This window comes from Nycticebus coucang, chromosome 10 (genome assembly GCF_027406575.1).
Source record: "Nycticebus coucang isolate mNycCou1 chromosome 10, mNycCou1.pri, whole genome shotgun sequence".
NCBI lineage: Eukaryota > Metazoa > Chordata > Mammalia > Primates > Lorisidae > Nycticebus > Nycticebus coucang.
The window spans coordinates 119,886,411-119,909,085 of record NC_069789.1 but is presented as its reverse complement, the minus strand read 5'-3'; the positions used below and the strand labels follow the sequence as shown (position 1 = coordinate 119,909,085).

Sequence of the window (22,675 nt, the reverse complement as noted above, 5' to 3'; positions counted from 1 at the left end):
TTTCCTGTCAGGAAACCCCTCCCTCTCTGGGGCCAGGGGCCGGGAAGGACTCATTATCTGTCTGCCCTTTCAGGCCAGGCTGTGGTTGGGCTGGGCAGGACGAGGCCCACAGCCTTCCTAGGCCGGAATCTACCCCCCTGCCTGCTCTTCACGCCTCCCAAGGTGACAACACCATCCTGGGCACCCCAGGGAGACACCCTGTGCTGGACTGGGGCCCAAAGCTGCTGTCCAGCCTGCGCAAGCCCTGAGGCCTTTGGATGAGGGGGTGGGAGGAGTGTACCTCTCTCTAGGGCTCCCTGCTATGGAGTGAAGACCTTAAGGAAAGTTAAGGTCTGGGCCCAGATGGTTGGGGCCAGATGGAAGAAGTGCCAGAACAGAATTATAGTTCTCTTTGCCTCAAAGCCCCTGCCCCAGGTCTTTGCACAGCCTCCTCCTGATGTCCCAGCTCTATTGTGCCCCTTCCTCAGCTCCTCTGGGTCCTCTCTCTTCCAGGGACATCATCCTGATTTGTCACTCTAGTCATGGCACCTTCTACAATCTGAAATTATCAGAGGCATATGGCTTCCCTGCAGATCCTCTGACTCCCTCCCACTCCAATGAGAATTCAGCCAGGCAGACTTTGTGGATCCTGCTAATCAAGTACACCCCTAGCTGCCCACCTGGCCCACAGCAGGTGCTCAGTCAAGGTCTGTGAAAGGATTGCAGAGTGGAGACAAGCAGAGCTGAGGACAGGAGGTGGGTCTGGGGGTGGACTTCTGCTGAAGGGGACTGAGGGGGTGGATATCCACATGCAGCTGGGGCTGGTATGGGCCTTGCATGGGCTTAGATGTGGGGGTTGGGGTTACTTTTAAGGATGAGTTTGGGGTATAGGCACAGACTAAGAGGGAGGAGTGATCAGGCCTAGACAAACTTGGGGCTCAGGTTGGTTAGGGGCTGGGGTCCACATTAGGATCACAGCTCCTCCCCCAATCCTAACAGATAGGGAATTGATCCCGATTTAAGATTCAAAAGCCTGACTTGGCACCTGTAGCTCAGTGGTTAGGGCACCAGCCACATACACGGAGGCAGGCTGGTTCGAACCCAGCCCCGGTTTGCTAAACAACAATGACAACTGCAACAAAGAAATAGCTGGGCGATGTGGCGGGTGCCTGTAGTCCCAGCTACTTGGGAGGCTGAGGCAAGAGAATCACTTAAGCTCAAGAGTTTGAGTTTGAGGTTGCTGTGAGCTGTGATGCCACAGCACTCTACCAAGGACAACATAGTGAGATTGTCTCAAAGGAAAAAAAAAGATTCAAAGGCCTGAAGGCCTCAGTTCAAGGACTGGATTCCCCGGATAATAGGCTGTGGGGAGGGGCTGGTTGGGTGACCCAGAAGGGAGGACAGGACCTTGTTCCCCCTCCCCTAATATCCCACTTCTACCCCCACCCCTGCCTTTGCACCTTAGACTAGTGGACATCAGTGGCCTGTCACAGGCTGTGATCTCTCTCAGACCTCCCCCTCCTTTTTAAATTAAAATGTAATTCACATGCCATAAAATTCACTCTTTTAAAGCATAGTGTCCAAGGTCAGGCACAGTGACTCACACCTTGAGCTCAGGAGTTCAGAGACCAGTCTGAGTAAGAGTGAGACCCCATCTCTAAAACTAGCTGGGAGTTGTGGTGGGTGCCTGTAGTTCCTGCTACTTGGGAAGAGTATGGCTTGAGCCCAAGAATCTGAGGTTGCTGTGAGCTATGACGCCATGACACTCTACCAGGGCAACAAAGTGACACTCTGTCCCTCCAAAATTTAAAAAAAATAAAGTACAGTTAAGCACCCATCACACAGTGGTTATGGCACCAGCCACATGCGCCGAGATTGGTGAGTTCAAACCGGGCCTGGGCCAGTTAAACAACAATGATAACTGCAACAAAAAAATAGCCGGACATTATGGCAGATGCCAGTAGTCCCAGCTACTTCATAGGCTGAGGCAAGAGAATCGCTTAAGCCCAAGAGTTTGAGGTTGCTGTGGCCTGTGATGTCACAGCACTCTACCACGGGGAACATAGTGAGACTTTTTCTCAAAAAAAAAAAAATAAAGAAAGAAAGAATAGGGTCCAGTGGGTTTAGTATATTCGTAAAGTTGTGGCAAGCATCACCACTATCTAATTCCTAAACATTTTAATCACCCCCAAAAGAAACCCCCAAACCCATTAGCAGTCACTCCTCAGTACTCCGCCACCCCTCAGTGCCTGGCAACACTAGTCCACTTTCTGCCTCTGTGGATTTGCTCATTCTGGACATTTCATGTCAATGAAATCAGACATTCCGTGGCCTTTTGTAACTGGCTTCTATCACTTAGCATAACGTTTTTAAGGTTCCATTTATAGCCTCTCCCTCTTTAAGCCTTCGTTCCTTCATCTGGGAAATGGGGTCGGGGCAGTGCCCAGGACAGGGAAGTAAGTATGGGTCCCAAAGTGCGCCCTGTGTGAGGAAGGGCCGGTGAAGGCAGAAAGGCGATCTTCTGCCCTCGTGTGGCAAATGGAAGAACTGCAACTCTCACTGCGAGGGCTGGGGCATGGTTAGGGGTGCTCAGCCCTTCCATCCCACCTCCAAGACCCTATCTCTCACCCTGCAGGGTCCCTGGGGGATTCTAGAACACTGTCCTGAACTCCTCCCTTGCATCTTCCCTGAGACTCTTCAGGTCCCATCTGCTGAGTGAGAATAATAATGTTCCTACATTTGAAGTTCTAATCTGGCCCCCTGTAAACACTTTACTTTTATATTTTACTGATTTGTCACAGCCTGAGGTTGCTAATATTATTATTCAGGGACAGAAACCATAGTTATGGAGTTTGAGGGCACTAGGAGTTCAAATCCCAGCCCGACACTCACTAGCAGCTGTGTGACCTTCAGCATATGACTTTTCTTCCTTGGGCTTCTGTTTTCTTATTTGTAAATGGGGTTGATAATAATGCTCCCTACCTCATGAGGTGGCAGGCAGGATGCTCAGAGCTTGCCATAGGGGAAGCCTCCATGACTCCATGTAGGTGATAGTATCAACCAGTGTTGTAATCTCTAGGGGATGGAGGTGGGGGCCTTGATTTGCAGCATTTGCCAATTTCCATGGCATAAATATTCCCACTATGGTTAATTTCAGGCTACCAAGGTGATGTCACTCAAATTATTTTTTGAGAAGAGATGCACAATAGCCCACCTTTACATGGTGGTCTCACTATGGAGCTAAAATAGATGTAAATAACCTCAAGATCATAGATAATAGTAAATGCAGTAAAATAATTTGGATATGATGAGTATGTATTACCTGTACTTTCTTTTTTTTAATGTAAACTCACTTTATGGCCCTCAGTAGAGTGCTGTGGCATCACACGGCTCACAGCAACCTCCAAGGGTTGGGCTCAGTCGATTCTTTTGCCTCAGCCTCCCAAGTAGCTGGGACTACAGGTGCCCACCACAATGCCTGACTATTTTTTTGTTGCAATTTGACCGGGGCCAGGTTTGAACCCACTGCCCTCAGTATATGGGGCCGGTGCCCTACCCACTGAGCCACAGGTGCTGCCCTCTTTTTTTTTTGAGACAAAGTCTCACTCTGTCACCCTGGGTGATGTGCCATGGCGTCATTGTTCACAGCAACCTCAAACTCCTGGGTTCCAGCGATCCTCTTGCCTCAGCCTCCTAAGTAGCTGGGACTACAGGCACCCACCACAACACTCAGTTAATCTTTTCCTATTTTTCGTAGAGGCAGGGTCTCACTCTTATTCAGGCTGGTCTTGACCTCCTAAGCTCAAGCAGTCTACCTGCCTTGGCCTCTCAGAGTGCTAAGATTACAGCCTGAGCCACCTCATTCAGCCTAATACCTGTACTTTTAATACAATTTATTTAATTGTATGTTTGCATAATTTGATTTCTAATAATGGCTGTGTTTAACGTCCAGTTCCAAAATTCCTGAGACTAACAATCAGCTTGTTTGACAATCAATTCGCTAGAGCCAGCTCTAGCACACTCCTGTTATCAAAACACCCATTCTGTAGAAACGGAAACTTTCTAAGCCAAAGAAGGTGGTCAGATAGAACAGGGCAGGGCACAGATCCCATCCCCAGTATATGTGATTGTGGGCCAGGACTACACAAAGCCCCTTTCTTCCATCTCATCCTCGTCAAGAAAGCATGGGAGTCCCCACAGCACTTGTGTAGCCTTGCCAAGGCCCTTGCCTTCTCTGGGCTCAGTCTGCCCACCCAGACAGTGGCTATGCTCTGTAGGTGAATACCCACACAGGGTTCCTGTATCCCTGCATCAACCCTGCTGGGGAGTCCCATGAGGACTTCACTTCATTTTACAAACAGGAAAAGTGATGCCCCAAAAGGGAAATTCCTGCCTCAGGTCACACAGCTGGGCAGACCCCAGGTGGGGTGCCAAGAAGAGGACACTGCAGCCCCAACCTTAGGGTCTGGAGCTATATGGGGGGGGTGTGTGTGTGAGGCAGCATTACTGGAGAGGTTAGTCAGTCCCTGCAGTGGCCAGACCTTCTGCTTTACCTACACACCTCACCACACCCTTTGGCCTCTGTCCAGAGAGCTTCGTGAGCCCCACGACTGTGGAGAGGGTAGGCCAGGGGTGGAAATGGCCACAGCGCCTGGGTCCTGCCTCTGGGGGCTTCTTTGTCTCTTTATCTCCAATCTCGTCACAAATCTCTTCATCTCTGTGTGTCTCTTTGTCTCTTTCTGTCTCTCCTCTGTCCCAGTGTGGGGATCTCTCTCCCAGTCTTCGTTTCTTTCTGTCTCTGTATCTCACAATTTGTCTTTTTCTCCCTGCGTTTCCCCCTCACTCTTTCTGTCCTCTTCCACTCTGTTCATCTCGTGTCTCTCTCCGTCCTTTCGTATCCCCTTCTCTCTTTTTTTGTGTCTATCTCTACATCTCTCAACATTTTCTCTGCGTCTCTGGAGCTCTGCCCCAGCGTTTCTCTCCCTTTCTCTCTACCGGTGAGTCTTCTACTTTCCTGCGAGAACACGATCCCCACCAGCTGGCCCAGACCTGCCTCCGCCCCCAGAGCCCTGGGCCAGTCGGGGCAAGCACCTTTAAGAGCCGGTACCTTTAAGAGCCGGCGGCGGGGGGCGGGGTCTCGGCGGTCCCGCCCTGACCGCCCCTCCCCCTGACGTCCCTTCCTCCCAGCCCCTCCGCCGCCGCCCGGGCCGGCTCCGCGCCCCCTCCTCGGCCCCCGCCAGCCTGCCTGCCCGCCACTCCCATGGCGCCCGGGGTCCCCGCTGTGCGGGGCCACTAGGACCCTCAGCGTCCCCTTCCCTCCCCCGCCCTGCCCCCTCTCCTGCAGCGCGGATTCGGGCGTTCACAGCGCCCAGCTTTTTGAGCTCGCGTCCCCAGGCCGGCGGGGGGGGAGGGGAAGAGAGGGGACCCCAGGATCCCCGCCCCCCCCACCCGGCCGCCCCTGCCCCCCGGGACCCGGAGAAGATGTCTTCGCGGACAGCACTGGCCCCGGGCAACGATCGGAACTCGGACACGGTGAGTGGGGCCCGGCCCCTTGGGGAGCCCCGGCTGTGTCCAGCCGCCAACCCCTCACCCCGCGAGCCCTTACTCTCATTTCCCGGGCTCGACCCAGCTCGCCACCTTCTGACCCCCTCCTGGACTTCCAGGCCTCTCGGCCCTCCGCATCTACTCTGTCCCTCCCGACCCCTGGGAGCGCCTGTCTCCCGGGACCCTTCTGTCCCTGTGCGGACCGCTTCCGCTCAAGACCCTTTCCTCCAGGAAGCCCCCTCCCCTGCCTTCCAGGAGCCCCTCCCTTCTCTGGCGTGTTCTAAGCCCTTTCCCCTCCGGCAGTCTGTTTCCCACAACTCAACCCCTCCCGGATTTGCAGGGCCCCTGACCCTCCAAGGCCCAGCCCTGCTCCTCTCCCAGCAAGGCCTGGTCCAGTCCTGCCTCTGGCTCTGGCCTTCCTGGTCTGAGGCTGGGTGCTGGCTGTCCAGGAGCCCCCTCCTCGCATTCCTAGCCCTCTGCCCCTCCAGGATCCACTCGGTGTCTGTGGGCTGCCCAGCACAGGAAGCTGCTTTCCACCTTTCCTGGGCCCAGGGCCTTTTCTGGCTTCTTCAAGGTCTCTCTATTCCCAGGCCTGGTCCGCATCGTCCAAGCAGCCTTCTCCCTGAATCTCAGCACCATAGGGCCCCCAGATGCCACCTGGACCCTCTCTGGTCTCTTCCTCTCCCAGGAAGCCTTGGCCTCCAACCTCCAGGCCCCCACCCAGCTCAGGCTCGGATTTCTAGGCCCTGGACCAGTCTGACTCCAGGCCTCATCCTCTCTGTGTCAACTCCTCAGCCTCAGGCAAGCCCCCTCCCCAAACCCCAGCCTTTCACCTCTGTGTCCTTTTTAGGCCAAGCCCAAGCCCTTTCCTCTCAGGCTACCATTCATTCTCCTGCTCCAGGGCCACCTCCTTCCTTCTTGGGGGTCTAGTCTCTCAAGGAATCCCCCTCCTCAGCTGACAAGACCTGGCCCCAGATCTTTCTTCCAGAAGACTCCTAGACTTGAAGTCTGTGGTCTTGCCCTGGCTTTAAGCCTCTTCTCTTGAGGTCAATTTGTTGGAAGCCTCTCCCCAAACTTCTAAACCTCTTGACTTTCCATAAGCCTCAGCCCATATTCCTCTAGGCTGCCTCTTGCCCAGGAATCCCCTCCCCCATACATGCAGGCCCCAGCCCCTTTCTGGTTATAAGGACTGCTCCTAGAATCCTCCTTCTCTGATTTCTAGGAGATTCTCCCAAGGCCTAGGGATTCTTGGGCACTGCCCCAGTGGCTCATCACTTCCCACCATTCCTGGTCTCCCCTGCCCCTGCAACCCAGACAATCCTGGGGAACACCGGCCCCCAACCCCCCCATTTCCAGTGTTTCTAAAGACCCGCCCACCAGCCATTCCCAGACTCTCCTCTAGCAGAGGTCTTTGTCCCCTTTGCCCGGGCCTTCTGCCAGGTCTCTGCCAGAGAGAGTTTATCCTTGCCCTTTCTTCATCTTGCAGATACCCCCCCAACCCCATCATTGCTATGGGCCAGACTCCAGTTTGGAGGCTGAGGAAATACCCACCCACCTATCTACCTTTCCTAGTCACTCCTTGGAGGTCCCAGGAGTCCACAGTCCTGAGTTCAAATGCTGGCACTGCTGGCTGGTTTTGCAGTGTGTCCTCAGACAGCTGGTTCTCTCTGAGCCTCACTTTCCTGCCCTGGATAAGAGGGGTGACCATTTGAGTCCTGCAGAAGATTACTTGATTCGGGAGAAGCCTGGCACATGGGAAGCGCTCCACGTGTTAGCTGCTGTTGTGACTGTGGGTATGAGTCAGATGGCCCATGGAGGCTCAACCCAAGGCTGTCATAGTTGTTGAGTAAGCTTGTAGATCCCCTCCCAGTTTGGAGCCTCAGTTTCCTTATCTCTAAATGCGCCTGAGGATAGCACCTCCCTGGCAGGGATGTTTTTAGAAGCCAACAGGGTGAGTAAGGTGTGCTGGGCCAGGCATGTCGTCATTGCTATTGTCATTATTGTTGGTCTAATTATTCAAGTGAACTTGGGTTTAAACCTGGTTTCTGTCTCTCCCCAGCTATATGACCTCAGGCAATGACCTCACCACTCTGAGCCTTGGTTTCCTTGTTTGTAAAATGGGGCTCACATGAGGGCTTGCTCTTCCTTTGTTGTTAAGAAAGGTATGGGGTGGGGATTTGAGGGTGGCTAATCCCTTTCTTTCCTCTGACTCTGGTCAGTAAGATATACTTGATGGTCCTGGTGGGGAGTCACTTATCTCCCTCTGGAATCTGAGGTTGCAACCCCTATCCATGCTACCTCATTACCATGCCCACAGCCACTTAGGGTCATGCTCTCCCACCCCAAGTTCCAGGTTCCTTAGCAACAGGCCCCAGTGTCGGGGTGCCAGCCCAATGGGAGGATGCCAGGCCAGCTAGTTGTGCTTGGCCAATGTTAGCTACTACCCCTGGTCCCTGGGGCCTTTGTCTCCTACTGTCCCAGCTGTCCCTCAAAGGGGTCCCATGACTGTGCTGCCTTTGGTGGGGTACCATCCCACATGTAGTTGGCTTCCCTTCTGCCACCTGACAAGGATTTTTCTCCGAGCCCTATCACAGTGGGGATGGGAGGCCTTATCGCCTGGATCTTCACCTCCCTTCCCAGCCTCCCCTGGGAGGAAGCCTGAGGCGTGTATGCCTGGTGGGATGTGGGAAAGAGATCAGCACTCAGGAGTAGTCAGCAGGCCCAGGTACTCTGCTCCATCTTCTATTTGCCCTGTGACCTTGGGCAGGGTACTCCCACTGCCTGAGCCTTGGGGTCCCTGTCCAGAGAATACAGATCATAACTGGACCCACATTGGAGACCAGGTGGGGTGCTATGAGCCTCGGGCTCATGGTGAGAGCCCCAGCCGCACAGCCATAGTGGGGAATGTCTTTCTGCCCTTTGTGAATGAACTGTGTGAAGTTCACAAGCCACCTTCTCTCTCCGAGGCTCAGTTTATACTCTGGAGCATGGAGGCGCAGGTGCCTCCCTCAGGGGGATTTGAATGTGTGTGTGTGTGGGGGGGGGATAGTGCTTATCCCCGCAGACTACCATGGGCTGCTTAATAGAAATGGTTCCAGCATGGTGCCACATGCCATGGAGCAAGTGAAGAGCTTCAGCTCCAGGGAATACTGGGTTCAGATCTCAGCTCTAGGGCTCAGTTTCCCCACCTGTGAAGTGGGGATGATGATGTGGTACATGGCATTATATTGCATAAGTGACTGGCACTCATTAAATGTTGGTGGTCATTACTATTAAGTGGCCTAGGAGAGACTTCCTGTAAGAAGTAGAGCTGGGCCCCCAGCCCACTTCTTTCTTCCTCATCTCCCTTTGTCTTTGTATAGCCCTAAGATATGCACAAGGGCAGCAGGCTGTATGCAGAGCTGTCTTGGCTGAGGCCTGTGGCACCCTGGGCCCCAGCCCTGAAAGGAAGGTACAGTCCCTGGAGCTTACAATCAGGCCAGGGCAGGTGACCTGCGAGGGAGCGAGGCCTGGGAGGGACAGGACAGCAGGAACAGAACATCAGGGACAGAGAGACGTCATAGACAGAAAGGAGCAGTAGTGTGGGAGACAGCAGGTCAGGGCGGGGATCAACCACCATGTTCCGTGGGGCGGTAAAAGCAACAATGTTTCTCTTGGAAGGGAGGTAACAGTGACTCAACCAAGACAGTTGGGGCAAAATGAAAGACTTGGTTACAGTATTTGAGCCCAGTGATTGGAATAAAATGTTAGGGACAGTAAATTGGAAACAAAATGTTTTTTGTTTTTTGGTTGTTTTTTTTTTTTTTTGAGACAGAGTCTTACTTTGTCCCCCTAGGTAGACTACCATGGCATCACAGCTCAAAGCAATTTCCAACTCTATTCTCTTGCCTCAGCCTCCCAAGTTGCTGGGCCTATAGGCACCTGCCACAATGCCTGGCTGTTTTTGGTTGTTTTTTTTTTTTTTGAGAGACGTTGTCTTGCTCTGGCTCAGGTAATCCACCAGCCTCGGCCTCCCAGAGTGCTAGGATTACAGGCTTGAGCCGCCGCAGCCACCATACACGGCCTGGAAACAAAATGTTGACTTTGGGTTTGGAGTAGAATTGGGGCTGGAGCAGCAACAGTGACAAACAGGGTGGCTGCTTTGCAGATACTGCATATTTTTTTTAATTTATTTATTTATATATGTTTTTGAGACAGTAGGCCTGGGTAGAATACCATAGCATCATAGTTCACAGTGACCTCAAACTCTTGGGCTCAAGTGATCCACTTGCCTTGGGCTCCCGAGCACCATGCTGGGCTAGTTATTCTATTTTTAGTAGAGGGGTGGTGGTAGTGGAAGTGTGTCTCAACTCTTGCTCAGGCTGGTCTCGAACTCCTGAGCTCAAGTGATCCACCAGCCTCAGCCTCCCAGAGAACTAGGATTACAGGCGTGAGCCACCATGCCTGGCTGATACTGCATATTTTTACAAAAGGCAGGTTTGTGGCAACCTGGTGTCAAGCAAGTCTGTCCGTGCCATTTTTCACCAGCATGTGCTCTCATTATGTCTCTGCGTTGCATGTTGGTAATTCTCACAATATATTTAACTTTTTCATTATATCTATCATGGTGATCTGTCATCAGTGAGTGGTCTTTGATTATGACTCATTGAAGGTATGGATGATCGTTAGCATTTTTTTAGCAATACAGTATTTTTTTTGTTTGTTTAGCAGGCCCAGGCCAGGTTCGAACTGGGCAGCCCTAGTGCACAGGGCCGGCGCTCTAACTATTAAGCTACGGGTGCCCAGCCAATACAGTATTTTTTAATTAAGGTGTGTTCTTTTTTCTTTTTTGCATTTAATGCTATTGCACACTCAAGAGACTACAGTATAGTGTAAACGTAACTTTTATGTGCAATGGGAAGCCAAGAAATCCATGTGGCTTGCTTTATTGTGATACTTGCTTTGTTGTGAAGGCCTGGAAGTGAACCTATAGTATCTCCAAAGTAGGCCTGTAATTAACAAAGGAAATTGGGGGTAAACAGACTACACTGAGGGGTAAGGAAGGGGCCTGATGTCTGGGTGCTAGATACTGTGGATTTGGGGAGACCCCAGAGTTTTTTGTTTATAGAGAGGGAGGATCCAAAGACATTGTAGTTCTCTATCGTCTGAATTTGAAAAGGGCCACAAAGGGATTGGTGACCAGGACTAGAGTTCATTGCCCCAACCCTTGGTGCTGCTGAAGGCATGATTGGACAGCTCATGCTTCATCTCCTCTGCCCAGCATGGCACCTTGGGCAGTGGCCGCTCCTCAGACAAAGGACCATCCTGGTCCAGCCGCTCCCTGGGTGCCCGCTGCCGGAATTCCATCGCCTCCTGTCCTGAGGAACAGCCCCACGTGGGCAACTACCGCCTGCTGAGGACCATCGGGAAGGGCAACTTTGCCAAAGTCAAGCTGGCTCGGCACATCCTCACTGGTCGGGAGGTAAGTACAGAGCTGGGGCAGGCTCAGGGCCTGACCTTGTAGGACTAGAGCTTGGGGTAGGTTGGTAGAGATCAAGGTTGACTTTCCTTTGCTGGGACAGGTTGTAATATCTCAGATTTTCACAGAACAGCTATAGTAGGGAAAAGAGAACCAAATTTCGGGCATCTTTGAAATTAACAAGAAATCTCATCACAGGCAGAGATACCTGCTGCATTTTAACAATGCACGTGGGTTTTGTGCATAAACCTGATGTATCTCCCTATTTTAATAGTGGACTTTGGTTCCTTGAAATCTCTTCATTGATCCTGAGAATATACCTCGTTTATTCCTATTGCATTCTCAGTTACATACAGCCTCACTCTCTCCACCTCCCCTTCCAGAGTGGGCATCTGTGTTGTGCATGGAAACATTATTGCAGAAAGGGCCCACACAGACCTTGTGACCTAGATTTAAAGCCTCACAGTTAAAGGGGAAAAAAGATGGTGGGTGGTTTCATGATTTCTGCTTCATCACCCCCCAACTTTAGAGAGATAACTGGAGCAATTTCTTTTCCCTTGGAAAGATTCTCACCTGCCTTCATGTCGCCTATACCACACACACACACACACAAAGGACACCAGGCCCTGATGGTTTTATGGGAAAATTCTACCAAAGATTTAGATTTTTGGTAGAATTAGCCAATTCTTCCAGAGACTAAAAAGAAAGAGGTTCCAGCTGCTTTTTACATGCTAGCTTGGCTTTAAGAGAAAAAACAGACAAGAAACAAAGTTGCAGGCCAGTCTTACTCATGAACATAGATATAGATATCTTAAACAAAATATAATAGAATGTGGCAAATCAGTTAGAGAAAGCTGTGTGACGACAAAGCTGGGTTTATCTCAGGAATGCAGAGTTCTTTTCCATTTGACAATTTATTCATGTACTTCACCACATTCACAGACTAAAGGAGAGAAACCATATGATCATTTCAATACTGGCATAAAAAGTATTTGACATATTTTTAAAAAACCCATTCATGAGGATATGAGGACAACTAAAGGACCTTTTCCCCCACAAAGGACACTTCATTTCCCATATATGGATCCTGCATGTGATTCCAGGGGTTTCTGAGAGGACGAGCTTCTAAGGGAAAAAGGCCTCCCAGAGGAAAAGTTCTTTAAACCAGAAGATCTGGGGCCTTTGGACAAATTGTATAGACCTAAAGGCTAGATTAAGACTTCTAAAGGTCATCCACTACTAAAAAACGTAAAATGGTCTATCTCAATGTGTAATTCAAAATAAAAACTTAACCACATTGTAGGATAAGTATAAAGAGAGTTCAGTAACATTCTGATTCATCCCCTTGCTATCTCAAAGCTCTTTTAAAAATACATACTTTTAAAAAGTTTTAAATGTAGGGTGGCTACTATGGCTCAAGGAGTAGGGCGCTGGTTCCATATGCCGGAGGTGGTGGGTTCAAACCCGGCCAACCAAAAAAAAAAAAAAAAAAAGTTTTAAATGTTTGAAAGGTAGACTTTATCAGGCTGTATAAGTTCAAATCCAACCCACAACTTTCCTTGGCAAAGCGACTGAATCACTCTGTGCCTCAGTTTCCCCACTTGTAAAGTGGGAATAATCCTAGCATTCATAAGGCTGTTGTGAGGGATTAAAAGTGTTCTCATTTGTAAGCACATAGACCACATAGTGCACACTCAGTAAATGTTAGCTGGTTATTTATTATTCCATAGTTCATGTTTTCAGAACAAAGATGTGATGGATAAGATCTGAGATGCCCCAACAGGTGTGTTGGCCACCCTAACACAGCTCTCTGGAGTACTCTCATCCCTGCCCTATCATGGAATAGGGGATATTTCCCTGCAGAAGTAAGGATAGCATTGGAGATGGTAGGAACAGAATGTGCAAAAGCCCTAAGCCAGGTTACCCTATTTGCTAGGAGTGGCTCAGATTGAGGGCTCTTCTGAGAGAGGGGGCAAAGGAGTGATATCCCAGGTAATCTGAGTTGGAGAACCTCTCAGGTTTGATGGACCCTGAGACCTTGACCTTTACTCCTTTCTTCTAGGTGGCCATCAAGATCATCGACAAAACCCAACTGAATCCCAGCAGCCTGCAGAAGGTGAGGCCCAGGGAGAAGGAACAGAGTGGGAGCCAGGTTCCTGGGACAGCCAGTGACCTGCCCAACTCCTTCTGCTTGGGCCTGAAGCGGGAGAGAATCCCTAAAACCACCTCCCCTCACTCTTCTCTCTCTTCCTTTCTGGCCTTGCACAGCTATTTCGAGAAGTCCGCATCATGAAGGGCTTAAACCACCCCAACATCGGTGAGGATGGGAAGGGAGAGTCAGAGGCAGGCAGCATGCAGGGGACTGGGGAAAGGAGAGAATCAGGGAGATGGCAGTGATGGGTGGGGGATGGATAGTGATTATAATAGAAAGACCTAGTTTCTCATAGTAGCAATCACTGCTGTGTGATCTTGAACAAGTCACTTAACATCTCTGAGCCTCTGTTTCTTTTTCTGGAGTCAGGGTGATAAGAGGGCCCATTATGAAGTCACTGTGAGGATTAGATAAGATCGTGCATCAAAAGTGCTTAGTTCATGGCAAAACTACAAGAGCTAGTCTGAGCATTTTCATCAGCATCATCTGTCATTGTCATTATCATTAGTCGGTAGAAACAGGGGTCTTTACTGAGAGAAGCAGGGTTTAGCCTGTCTGGATGTGGCATTTGTTCATTCATTTACTCAGTAAATACTGTATTTATCGAGTGGCTGCTATTTGTCACATACTGGAGTGCAACAGTAGAAAAAAGAGACCAAAATTCCTGGCCTCACTGAGCTGATGTTCTTGTGGGAGACCAAATGGGAAAGGTGGCAAAGTAGGGCAGAGGAGTTTGGAAAATTCTGCCATCAGTAGGTAGCCATTGGAGGATTCTTGAGTAGGGGGTAAGATAGTTAGTACACTCCCATAGTTACTGAGTATAGGTGGGGGAGTCTCTTTCCACCTAACCCCCCTGCCCAACCCCTGGCCATTGCAGTAAAACTCTTCGAGGTGATTGAGACTGAGAAGACACTGTACCTGGTGATGGAATATGCAAGTGCCGGTGAGGTCCCTCCTCTCCCCCTACCCACTCTTTATCCTCCCTGCTCCCTTGCACCTGTTCCCTGACCCCACTTGTCTCTGTCCTGCAGGAGAAGTGTTTGACTACCTCGTGTCACATGGCCGCATGAAGGAGAAAGAAGCTCGAGCCAAGTTCCGACAGGTCAGGACAGGGCTGAGGGTAGGGCTTGGTGGGGGAGTGGCGGGGTGTGTGTGGAATGCCTGGGTCCCTGGGGAGAGAGTCTTGAGATCTGGGCTGACCAGTGACCTGGGGATGGGGCTTAAATCTGGATGTCAGTGAAGGTGCAGAGTTTGGGGTTCCCAGACATGCAGTTGCCCAGGTGTAAGGCTATCCAGGTGTCAGTGGGCCAGGGGATGAGGCTATCCAGGTGTAGGTGGGCCAGAGGGTGAGGCTATCCAGGTGTCACTGGGCCAGGGGATGAGGCTATCCAGGTGTAGGTGAGCCCAGGTGTGAGGCTATCCAGGTGTAGATGGGCCCATGTGTGAGGCTATCCATGTGTAGGTGGGCCCAGGTGTGAGGCTATCCAGGTGTAGGTGGGCCCAGGTGTGAGGCTATCCAGGTGTAGGTGGGCCCAGGTGTGAGGCTATCCAGGTGTAGGTGGACCCAGGTGTGAGGCTATCCATGTGTAGGTGGGCCCAGGTGTGAGGCTATCCAGGTGTAGGTGGGCCCAGGTGTGAGACTATCCAGCTGTAGGTGGGCCCAGGTGTGAGGCTATCCATGTGTAGGTGGGCCCAGGTGTGAGACTATCCAGGTGTAGGTGAACCCAGGTGTGAGGCTATCCAGGTGTAGGTGGGCCCAGGTGTGAGACTATCCAGGTGTATGTGGGCCCAGGTGTGAGGCTATCCAGGTGTAGGTGACCCTAGGTGTGAGGCTATCCAGGTGTAGGTGGGCCCAGGTGTGAGGCTATCCAGGTGTAGGTGGGCCCAGGTGTGAGGCTATCCAGGTGTAGGTGGGCCCAGGTGTGAGGCTATCCATGTGTAGGTGGGCCCAGGTGTGAGGCTATCCAGGTGTAGGTGGGCCCAGGTGTGAGGCTATCCAGGTGTAGGTGGGCCCAGGTGTGAGGCTATCCAGGTGTAGGTGGGCCCAGGTGTGAGGCTATCCATGTGTAGGTGGGCCCAGGTGTGAGGCTATCCAGGTGTAGGTGGGCCCAGGTGTGAGACTATCCAGCTGTAGGTGGGCCCAGGTGTGAGACTATCCAGGTGTAGGTGGACCCAGGTGTGAGGCTATCCAGGTGTAGGTGGGCCCAGGTGTGAGGCTATCCAGGTGTAGGTGGGCCCAGGTGTGAGGCTATCCAGGTGTAGGTGGGCCCAGGTGTGAGGCTATCCAGGTGTAGGTGGGCCCAGGTGTGAGACTATCCAGGTGTAGGTGGGCCCAGGTGTGAGACTATCCAGGTGTAGGTGGACCCAGGTGTGAGGCTATCCAGGTGTAGGTGGGCCCAGGTGTGAGGCTATCCAGGTGTAGGTGGGCCCAGGTGTGAGGCTATCCATGTGTAGGTGGGCCCAGCTGTGAGGCTATCCAGGTGTAGGTGGGCCCAGGTGTGAGGCTATCCAGGTGTAGGTGGACCCAGGTGTGAGGCTATCCATGTGTAGGTGGGCCCAGGTGTGAGGCTATCCAGGTGTAGGTGGGCCCAGGTGTGAGACTATCCAGCTGTAGGTGGGCCCAGGTGTGAGGCTATCCATGTGTAGGTGGGCCCAGGTGTGAGACTATCCAGGTGTAGGTGAACCCAGGTGTGAGGCTATCCAGGTGTAGGTGGGCCCAGGTGTGAGACTATCCAGGTGTATGTGGGCCCAGGTGTGAGGCTATCCAGGTGTAGGTGACCCTAGGTGTGAGGCTATCCAGGTGTAGGTGGGCCCAGGTGTGAGGCTATCCAGGTGTAGGTGGGCCCAGGTGTGAGGCTATCCAGGTGTAGGTGGGCCCAGGTGTGAGGCTATCCATGTGTAGGTGGGCCCAGGTGTGAGGCTATCCAGGTGTAGGTGGGCCCAGGTGTGAGGCTATCCAGGTGTAGGTGGGCCCAGGTGTGAGGCTATCCAGGTGTAGGTGGGCCCAGGTGTGAGGCTATCCATGTGTAGGTGGGCCCAGGTGTGAGGCTATCCAGGTGTAGGTGGGCCCAGGTGTGAGACTATCCAGCTGTAGGTGGGCCCAGGTGTGAGACTATCCAGGTGTAGGTGGACCCAGGTGTGAGGCTATCCAGGTGTAGGTGGGCCCAGGTGTGAGGCTATCCAGGTGTAGGTGGGCCCAGGTGTGAGGCTATCCAGGTGTAGGTGGGCCCAGGTGTGAGGCTATCCAGGTGTAGGTGGGCCCAGGTGTGAGACTATCCAGGTGTAGGTGGGCCCAGGTGTGAGACTATCCAGGTGTAGGTGGACCCAGGTGTGAGGCTATCCAGGTGTAGGTGGGCCCAGGTGTGAGGCTATCCAGGTGTAGGTGGGCCCAGGTGTGAGGCTATCCATGTGTAGGTGGGCCCAGCTGTGAGGCTATCCAGGTGTAGGTGGGCCCAGGTGTGAGGCTATCCAGGTGTAGGTGGGCCCAGGTGTGAGGCTATCCAGGTGTAGGTGAGCCCAGGTGTGAGGCTATCCATGTGTAGGTGGGCCCAGGTGTGAGGCTATCCAGGTGTAGGTGGGCCCAGGTGTGAGGCTATCCAGGTGTAGGTGGGCCCAGGTGTGAGGCTATCCAGGTGTAGGTGGGCCAGGGGTAAGGCTGTCCAGGTGTAGGTGGACCCAGGTGTGAGGATATCCAGGTGTCAGTGGGCCAGGGGCTGAGGCTATCCAGGTGTCGGTGAGCCTGCGGGTGAGGGTATCCAAGTGTCATGTACAGGTGCCCTGCTGTGTGAGTGAGAGGATGTTCAGGGGTGAAGGCACCCAGGTGTGCAGATAGTGCATGTGTGGGTGGTGTTTGCGCATAGGTGTGTGGCAAGAGGACACGCAAGTAGCAGGGTGCTGGGTATCTGTGTAGAGTATGGATCCAATGACACCTGGGAAATAGGTGCATGAGTGCCCAGGTACTAGATGTGCAGATAAGTGGGTAAGAGGGTTTTGGGCAGCCTGGGTAGATGGGTAAGAAGGGCCCCAGGGGTGGGTATGTAAGTTTGTAAGTAAGTAAAGGGGTGTGGAGGTATGTGGGTGTCCTGTCAGTTTGAGACTGCAGCTGCCCTAATGCAGCTGCACTAGGTATGAGGGGCTTGAGCTCTGATGACTTGGGGCCATGTGTCTATCTACAGGTATTTGATGTTCTCATGGGAGTGTGAAAGTCAGGAGGGGGCTTGTCTCCCTGTCTTGGTTCTGATGTCCTTGGGTGTCCAGGTGTCCTGGTGGAGGTGTGTGTCTGTGCAGGTCCCACAAGCGCCTCTCAGTGTGACCAGCTGGGGGTGTGGAGCCCCAGGGTGTCAACCTGTCCCTTGGAGAGGCCTGGAGTCTAAGAGCTCAGTTGTGAGTGGCTTCACAGGGCTACTGAGGGAAACTGAGGGCTTTGGGGATCACAAGTAACTAGCCTTCCCCTCCTCCAGATTGTATCAGCTGTGCACTATTGTCATCAGAAAAACATTGTACACAGAGACTTGAAGGTAAGCCCACCCCACTGTGACTGCAGGGACCCCCCCTCCACCCCATCTCCTGCGTGGTTTCCCTGTACCCTCCAACAGGTCCCCCTGCCCTTCTTCTTACATTTTTTTCTTGACACTCGGAGCCCTTGACTCTTTCCTAAGCTTTTGTGACAAAAGAAGGCCGGCAGATGGGGAGCAGGTGAAAGGTGGGGGCAGTAGGAGTAAACAGGGGGAAGAAACAAAGTGTCCTGTCCCCACCCTGGACAGCTGTGTGGGTGTTGGACAAGGACACTGGGACATGATAAAGAGTTCATCGCTCTCAGAGCCTTCAGGGCCTTGGCTTCTCTCAGACCTTACTTAGAGCATTCGGGAATCCTTGAGAATTTAGATTGTGGAGCCCCAGAATCCCTCTGCCTGCAGGGCCTCAGAATCACAGGAATCTGAGAACTTGAGAAGGACTTTTGAGAGAGAAGTGGGGACCCAGAGGGTCCCAACGTCAGCTGGGCAGGGCAACCCCTGGAGTACCTCCATGCCCCTGGAACCCCCCTTCCCACCTGCCATGACGTCTCAGGACTTCTCATCCGAGATCACGTAGCTGAACCATTATCTGGCTGATTTATCTTGAACTGTCATTTTGAAGGCACCTACTGTGTGCTGGGGTCTCTAAAGCCATGCTTCTCAAACTGTGGTGAAGGACTCAGCAGGTTTGTTTGGTTGTTTTAAAAAAAACTTTCAAACTTCCACTTTTGTGAAATACGATAAAATAGAATTGCAGTAAAAATGAGATGAAAAAAAGATGTACAAAACTCAAGCTCCGTTTTAAAAACTATTATTAGATTCAAAAAAACATAAAAATGTCCGCTGTCAAATTGCTGTAGATAATAGAGGATTGCAGGCTGGTGCGCTGCACTTCCAGTTTGCCCTGTAGGGGGCAGTAGAGGGTGATGAGTAACTTGGGGGGGTTGCACACCCCCTGGTGGAGAGTCATGGAAATGCCTAGATGAACTTGGGGGTACACCAGGGGTATCAGCCATTGGAATGGATCCATATGGGTTAAATCTGGATTGTGGAGCCTCGGATGCCAAGAAAGGAAATGTAACCCCTGAGCAAGGCAGATGCTGTTAGATTCAGGTTTGGGCAGAGCTCTCTGGTGTGTCTTTGTCCCTTTGCTCTCTAAACCAGGAGGTATAGGGAAACCTGTGAGGAGGCCAGAGATATGATGGCCTGAGCTAAAGAGGGACCTGTCACAATGGCATGCTGATGGGTGGATTTGTGCCTCTCTCTGTAGTGAAAGACTGGAAGAGGCAGGTGCTGGGGGCGTGGAGCCTCCTAATGCACAGGCACGAAGAGCTGCTGGTGGGATAGATTCCAGCTCTGCCACCTTCTTGCTCTAAGAAAGAGGCGTGGCTTCCCTGAGCCTCAATTTCCTCACCTATAAAATGTTAATTGTAAGGCCACATGCCACAAAAAAGAGACAAAGTTCTGTGACGATACGAAGCGTTAATTATTGAGAGCTGACTGCCCTGTAGGTGCTTTGTGGGCACTTTACACCTGTCCCCTGTGAGACAGGTACTTTGATTACCGTCAGTACAGACAAAGGGAAACTGAGGCACTCCTTGTAACCCAACCAGAGTCACACAGTGAGTGGGTGGTGGAGCTAGGATTTGAATCTGGAATTCACCAAGTTTCTGTAGTCTTTTTTTTTTTTTTTTTTTTTTTGAGACAGTCTCATTATGTCACCCTTGGTAGAGTGCCGTGGCATCACAGCTCACAGCAGCCTCAAACTCTTGGGCTTAATCAATTCTCTTGCCTCAGCCTCCCAAGTAGCTGGGACTACAGGCGCCTGCCACAACACCTGGATATTTTTTTTTGATGCAATTGTCATTGTTTTTCAGCAGGCCCAGGCTGGGCTTAAACCTGCCACCCTCGGTGTATGTAGCCGGTGCCTTTACTGAGCTACAGGTGCCGAATCTGTAGTCTTAACCCCACAATATGAAGCCACTCCTTACAAATGATAATCCACAAAGCCTGGCACTTAATAAACATTTGGCAAGTATAAGATTGAATTACTCTTTTCTTCTTTATTGGTCTTGAGCAATCAGGCTTCATTTTTTTTCTGCTGGGTAAACTGAAGCTCAAAGAGGGTAAGGAGATGGTCTGAAGCCCCCTAGTTTCTGCAAAACACAAGGGGTGATAGCAATATGACATAGCACTTGCTGCATGTGAAATCCTGTTCTGGGCCTTTTACATGGACAAACTCATTCTCAAACTACCTATGAGGTAGGGAATATGGTTGTCCCCATTCTATGGATGAGGAAACTGAGGCCCAGAGAGCCAAAGTTACTGCCCAAGGTCAAGCAGAGAGTTAATGGACAGGACTGAGAGTCAGTCCCGGCTCCTATTTGCTCCCCAAGATTTACACAGGACTTTGGCCACAAGTCCCACCCTCTGCCCTCTCCTCTCCCTCTCCCAGGCCGAGAACCTCTTGCTGGACGCAGAGGCCAACATCAAGATTGCTGACTTTGGTTTCAGCAATGAGTTCACACTGGGCTCAAAGCTGGACACGTTCTGTGGGAGTCCCCCATATGCCGCCCCAGAGCTGTTTCAGGGCAAGAAATACGACGGGCCAGAGGTGGACATCTGGAGCCTCGGCGTCATCCTATACACCCTCGTCAGCGGCTCCCTGCCCTTTGACGGGCACAACCTCAAGGTGCTGGGTGGGGCTGGGCGCCTGGGGTCTTAACGCACCACAGTTAGGACCCTGTTTCTTGTATACTTCCTCTGCTTGGGGGGAGGGGAGGGGATTTGCTGACCTGAGGTCACGTGGTAAGACAGAAGGCAGGCAGGACTCAAGTACCCATGAGGCCAGTCTGAGTGGACCACACTGTGTTAGAGATCAGGGTATGAATGACAGGGCACCGAGCCAGAATCTGTAGTCTTAACCCCACAATATGAAGCCACTCTTACAAATGATAATCCACAAACCTTAATAAACATTTGGCAAATATAAATGTTTATACTCCTCTCACTCCATAACTCTTTTTTTTGTCCGTGCCTCTAAGTCAGGCCCTGTTGTAGGCTTTGCAAATATGACATGAACAAGAGAGGCAATAACCTCTGCTGCATTGTAGGAGAATATTAAAAACACATGTGCCCAGGGATAGACACCGATCACCAAAGGCCACAGAGTGTATGGCCCCATTTATATGGAATGTCTAGAATAGGCAAATGTACAGAGACAGAGAGTTGACTAGGGGTTGCTTGAGGTTGTTGGCGAGGGTGTGTGTGTGCTGGGGGCTGATTGCTGAAGTAGCACAGGGTTTCTTTCGAGGTGGTGAAAAATATTCTAGCCTGGGCATGGTGGCTCATGCCTATAATCCCAGCACTTTGGGAGGCCAAGGTGGGTGGATTGCCTGAGCCCACGAGTTGGAGACCAGCTTGAGCGAGATCCTGTCTCTAAAAAATAGGAGGGCATAGTGGTGGGTGCCTGTAGCCCCAGCTACTTGGGAGGCTGGGGCAGGAGGATCATTTGAGCTGAAGAGTTTGAGGTTGCTGTGAGCTATGACATCACAGCACTCTACCCAGGGTGACAGAGTAAGACTCTGTCTCAAAAAAGAAAATAAAAGAAAAATGTTCTAAAATTGATTATGGTGAAGCTTGCGCAGTTCAGGGAAGACACTAAAAACCATTGGTTTTACGTTTCAAACAACAAGAAAAAATTCTTCTCTTCACCGACTAATGTTCCAACAGTAGAGCCAGGCAGAAAACAAAATAAATAGGCAAATAGATGCTGGCTAGTGCTGGGGAGTGGTGACTATTTGGAAGAGGGAGGAAAGAGTAGACTGTGGTTTGGTAGGTTTGTTTTTTCCCTTGGAACTTTTTGGTTTGAAATGTTGCCAGTCCACAGAAAAGCTGCGAGAATAGAACAAAGAGCACACGGTACCTTTCAGGAGATTCACAATCCCTGGCATTTGGCCACATTTGCTGTATCTGCACATGATGTTGTTGCTGTCATCATCATTATTGAGGGGCCATTTGACAGTTAGTTGCAGACACTGCGTCCCTTTATTCCTAAAGTCTATGGTGGCTTATCTCCTGAGATCAGGGGGCGTTTCCCTGTCACTGATCCCACACAAGAAATACAGCATTGGTACAATCCTGGCCTCGGCCCCTCGGCCCACCCTCACATTCCATCCATCATCCCAGGAGCATCCTCCACGGCTGTACTTTTCCCCTGGTCACGAATCCACTTAGACTCCCAAGTTGCATTTGGTTCTTGCCGTCTCTTATATTTCCTTTCCTCTGGAACAGTTCTCAGCCTCTCTTTGTCTGTTGTAACACTGGCATTGTTGACAAGTTCAGGCTCATCACTTTGCAGGATGTCCCTCAGTGTGGGTTGCCTTAAAGTTTGACTTCCCAGGGTGCATTTCCAGCGGGGGTTCTGCAGCAGGGTTGCTCCATCCTGCTCGCAGCAGCCCATGAGGAGTGTGTGGTGGTTTGAAATCAAGATGTCAGGGAAATCCTCACTGAGCACAGGCCACCAGAGCAGAGAAGGGGGAGGAAGTCTCTTCTTTGCAGTGGCCTTGGCTGAGTAGCTGACTCTGTTGGGCTTTAGTCCCCCCGCTGATCAATGACTGATCACAAACACTCCTGTAGCTGCCATTCGAGGACTTGCTGAGATCAGGGATGCAAAGTGCTCACTTAGCAAAGCCCCTGCACCCCGGAAGTACCTAGAGCCTGGGATGAGGGTTCCCTACATGCAATAATTTTTCCGAGCTCCAAGCTTGAAGCTAAGAGACCTTTTCTAAGGGCAAGACCTGTGTGAATCATCTGCCCCAGGTTTCCTGCTGTGCTGATTTCCCAGCAGATATCCCAGCCTTGCTGGGCAAAAGAGGCAGATAGCCAGGGACCGTTTCCAGCCCTGTCATTTCCTTTCTGAGTGACCTTGGACAAGTCCTTTTCTGAACCTCAGTTTCCCTACCTGTAAGAGGAGGACATTAAGAGTATCCACTTGCACCCAGTCTATGTATATAAAGCACTTCTCCA

The 22,675-nt window shown here is 51.5% G+C and overlaps 1 protein-coding gene across 2 annotated transcripts in view; it reads left to right on the top strand.

Moving 5' to 3' along the window:
- Positions 1-5,242: 5,242 nt before the first annotated feature.
- MARK4 (microtubule affinity regulating kinase 4) overlaps positions 5,243-22,675 on the top strand; it is a 39,410-nt gene continuing 21,977 nt past the window's right edge. Inside the window, exons 1-8 of one of the 2 annotated variants that reach the window (XM_053608269.1) lie at positions 5,243-5,511; positions 10,784-10,984; positions 13,044-13,097; positions 13,250-13,298; positions 14,011-14,076; positions 14,165-14,235; positions 17,594-17,650; positions 20,103-20,339. In XM_053608269.1, the coding sequence (XP_053464244.1) occupies positions 5,461-5,511; positions 10,784-10,984; positions 13,044-13,097; positions 13,250-13,298; positions 14,011-14,076; positions 14,165-14,235; positions 17,594-17,650; positions 20,103-20,339 (786 nt within the window). In that variant the 5' untranslated portion in view covers positions 5,243-5,460. The remainder of the gene's footprint in view (positions 5,512-10,783; positions 10,985-13,043; positions 13,098-13,249; positions 13,299-14,010; positions 14,077-14,164; positions 14,236-17,593; positions 17,651-20,102; positions 20,340-22,675) is intronic. The other variant, XM_053608270.1, reaches the window with a different exon arrangement.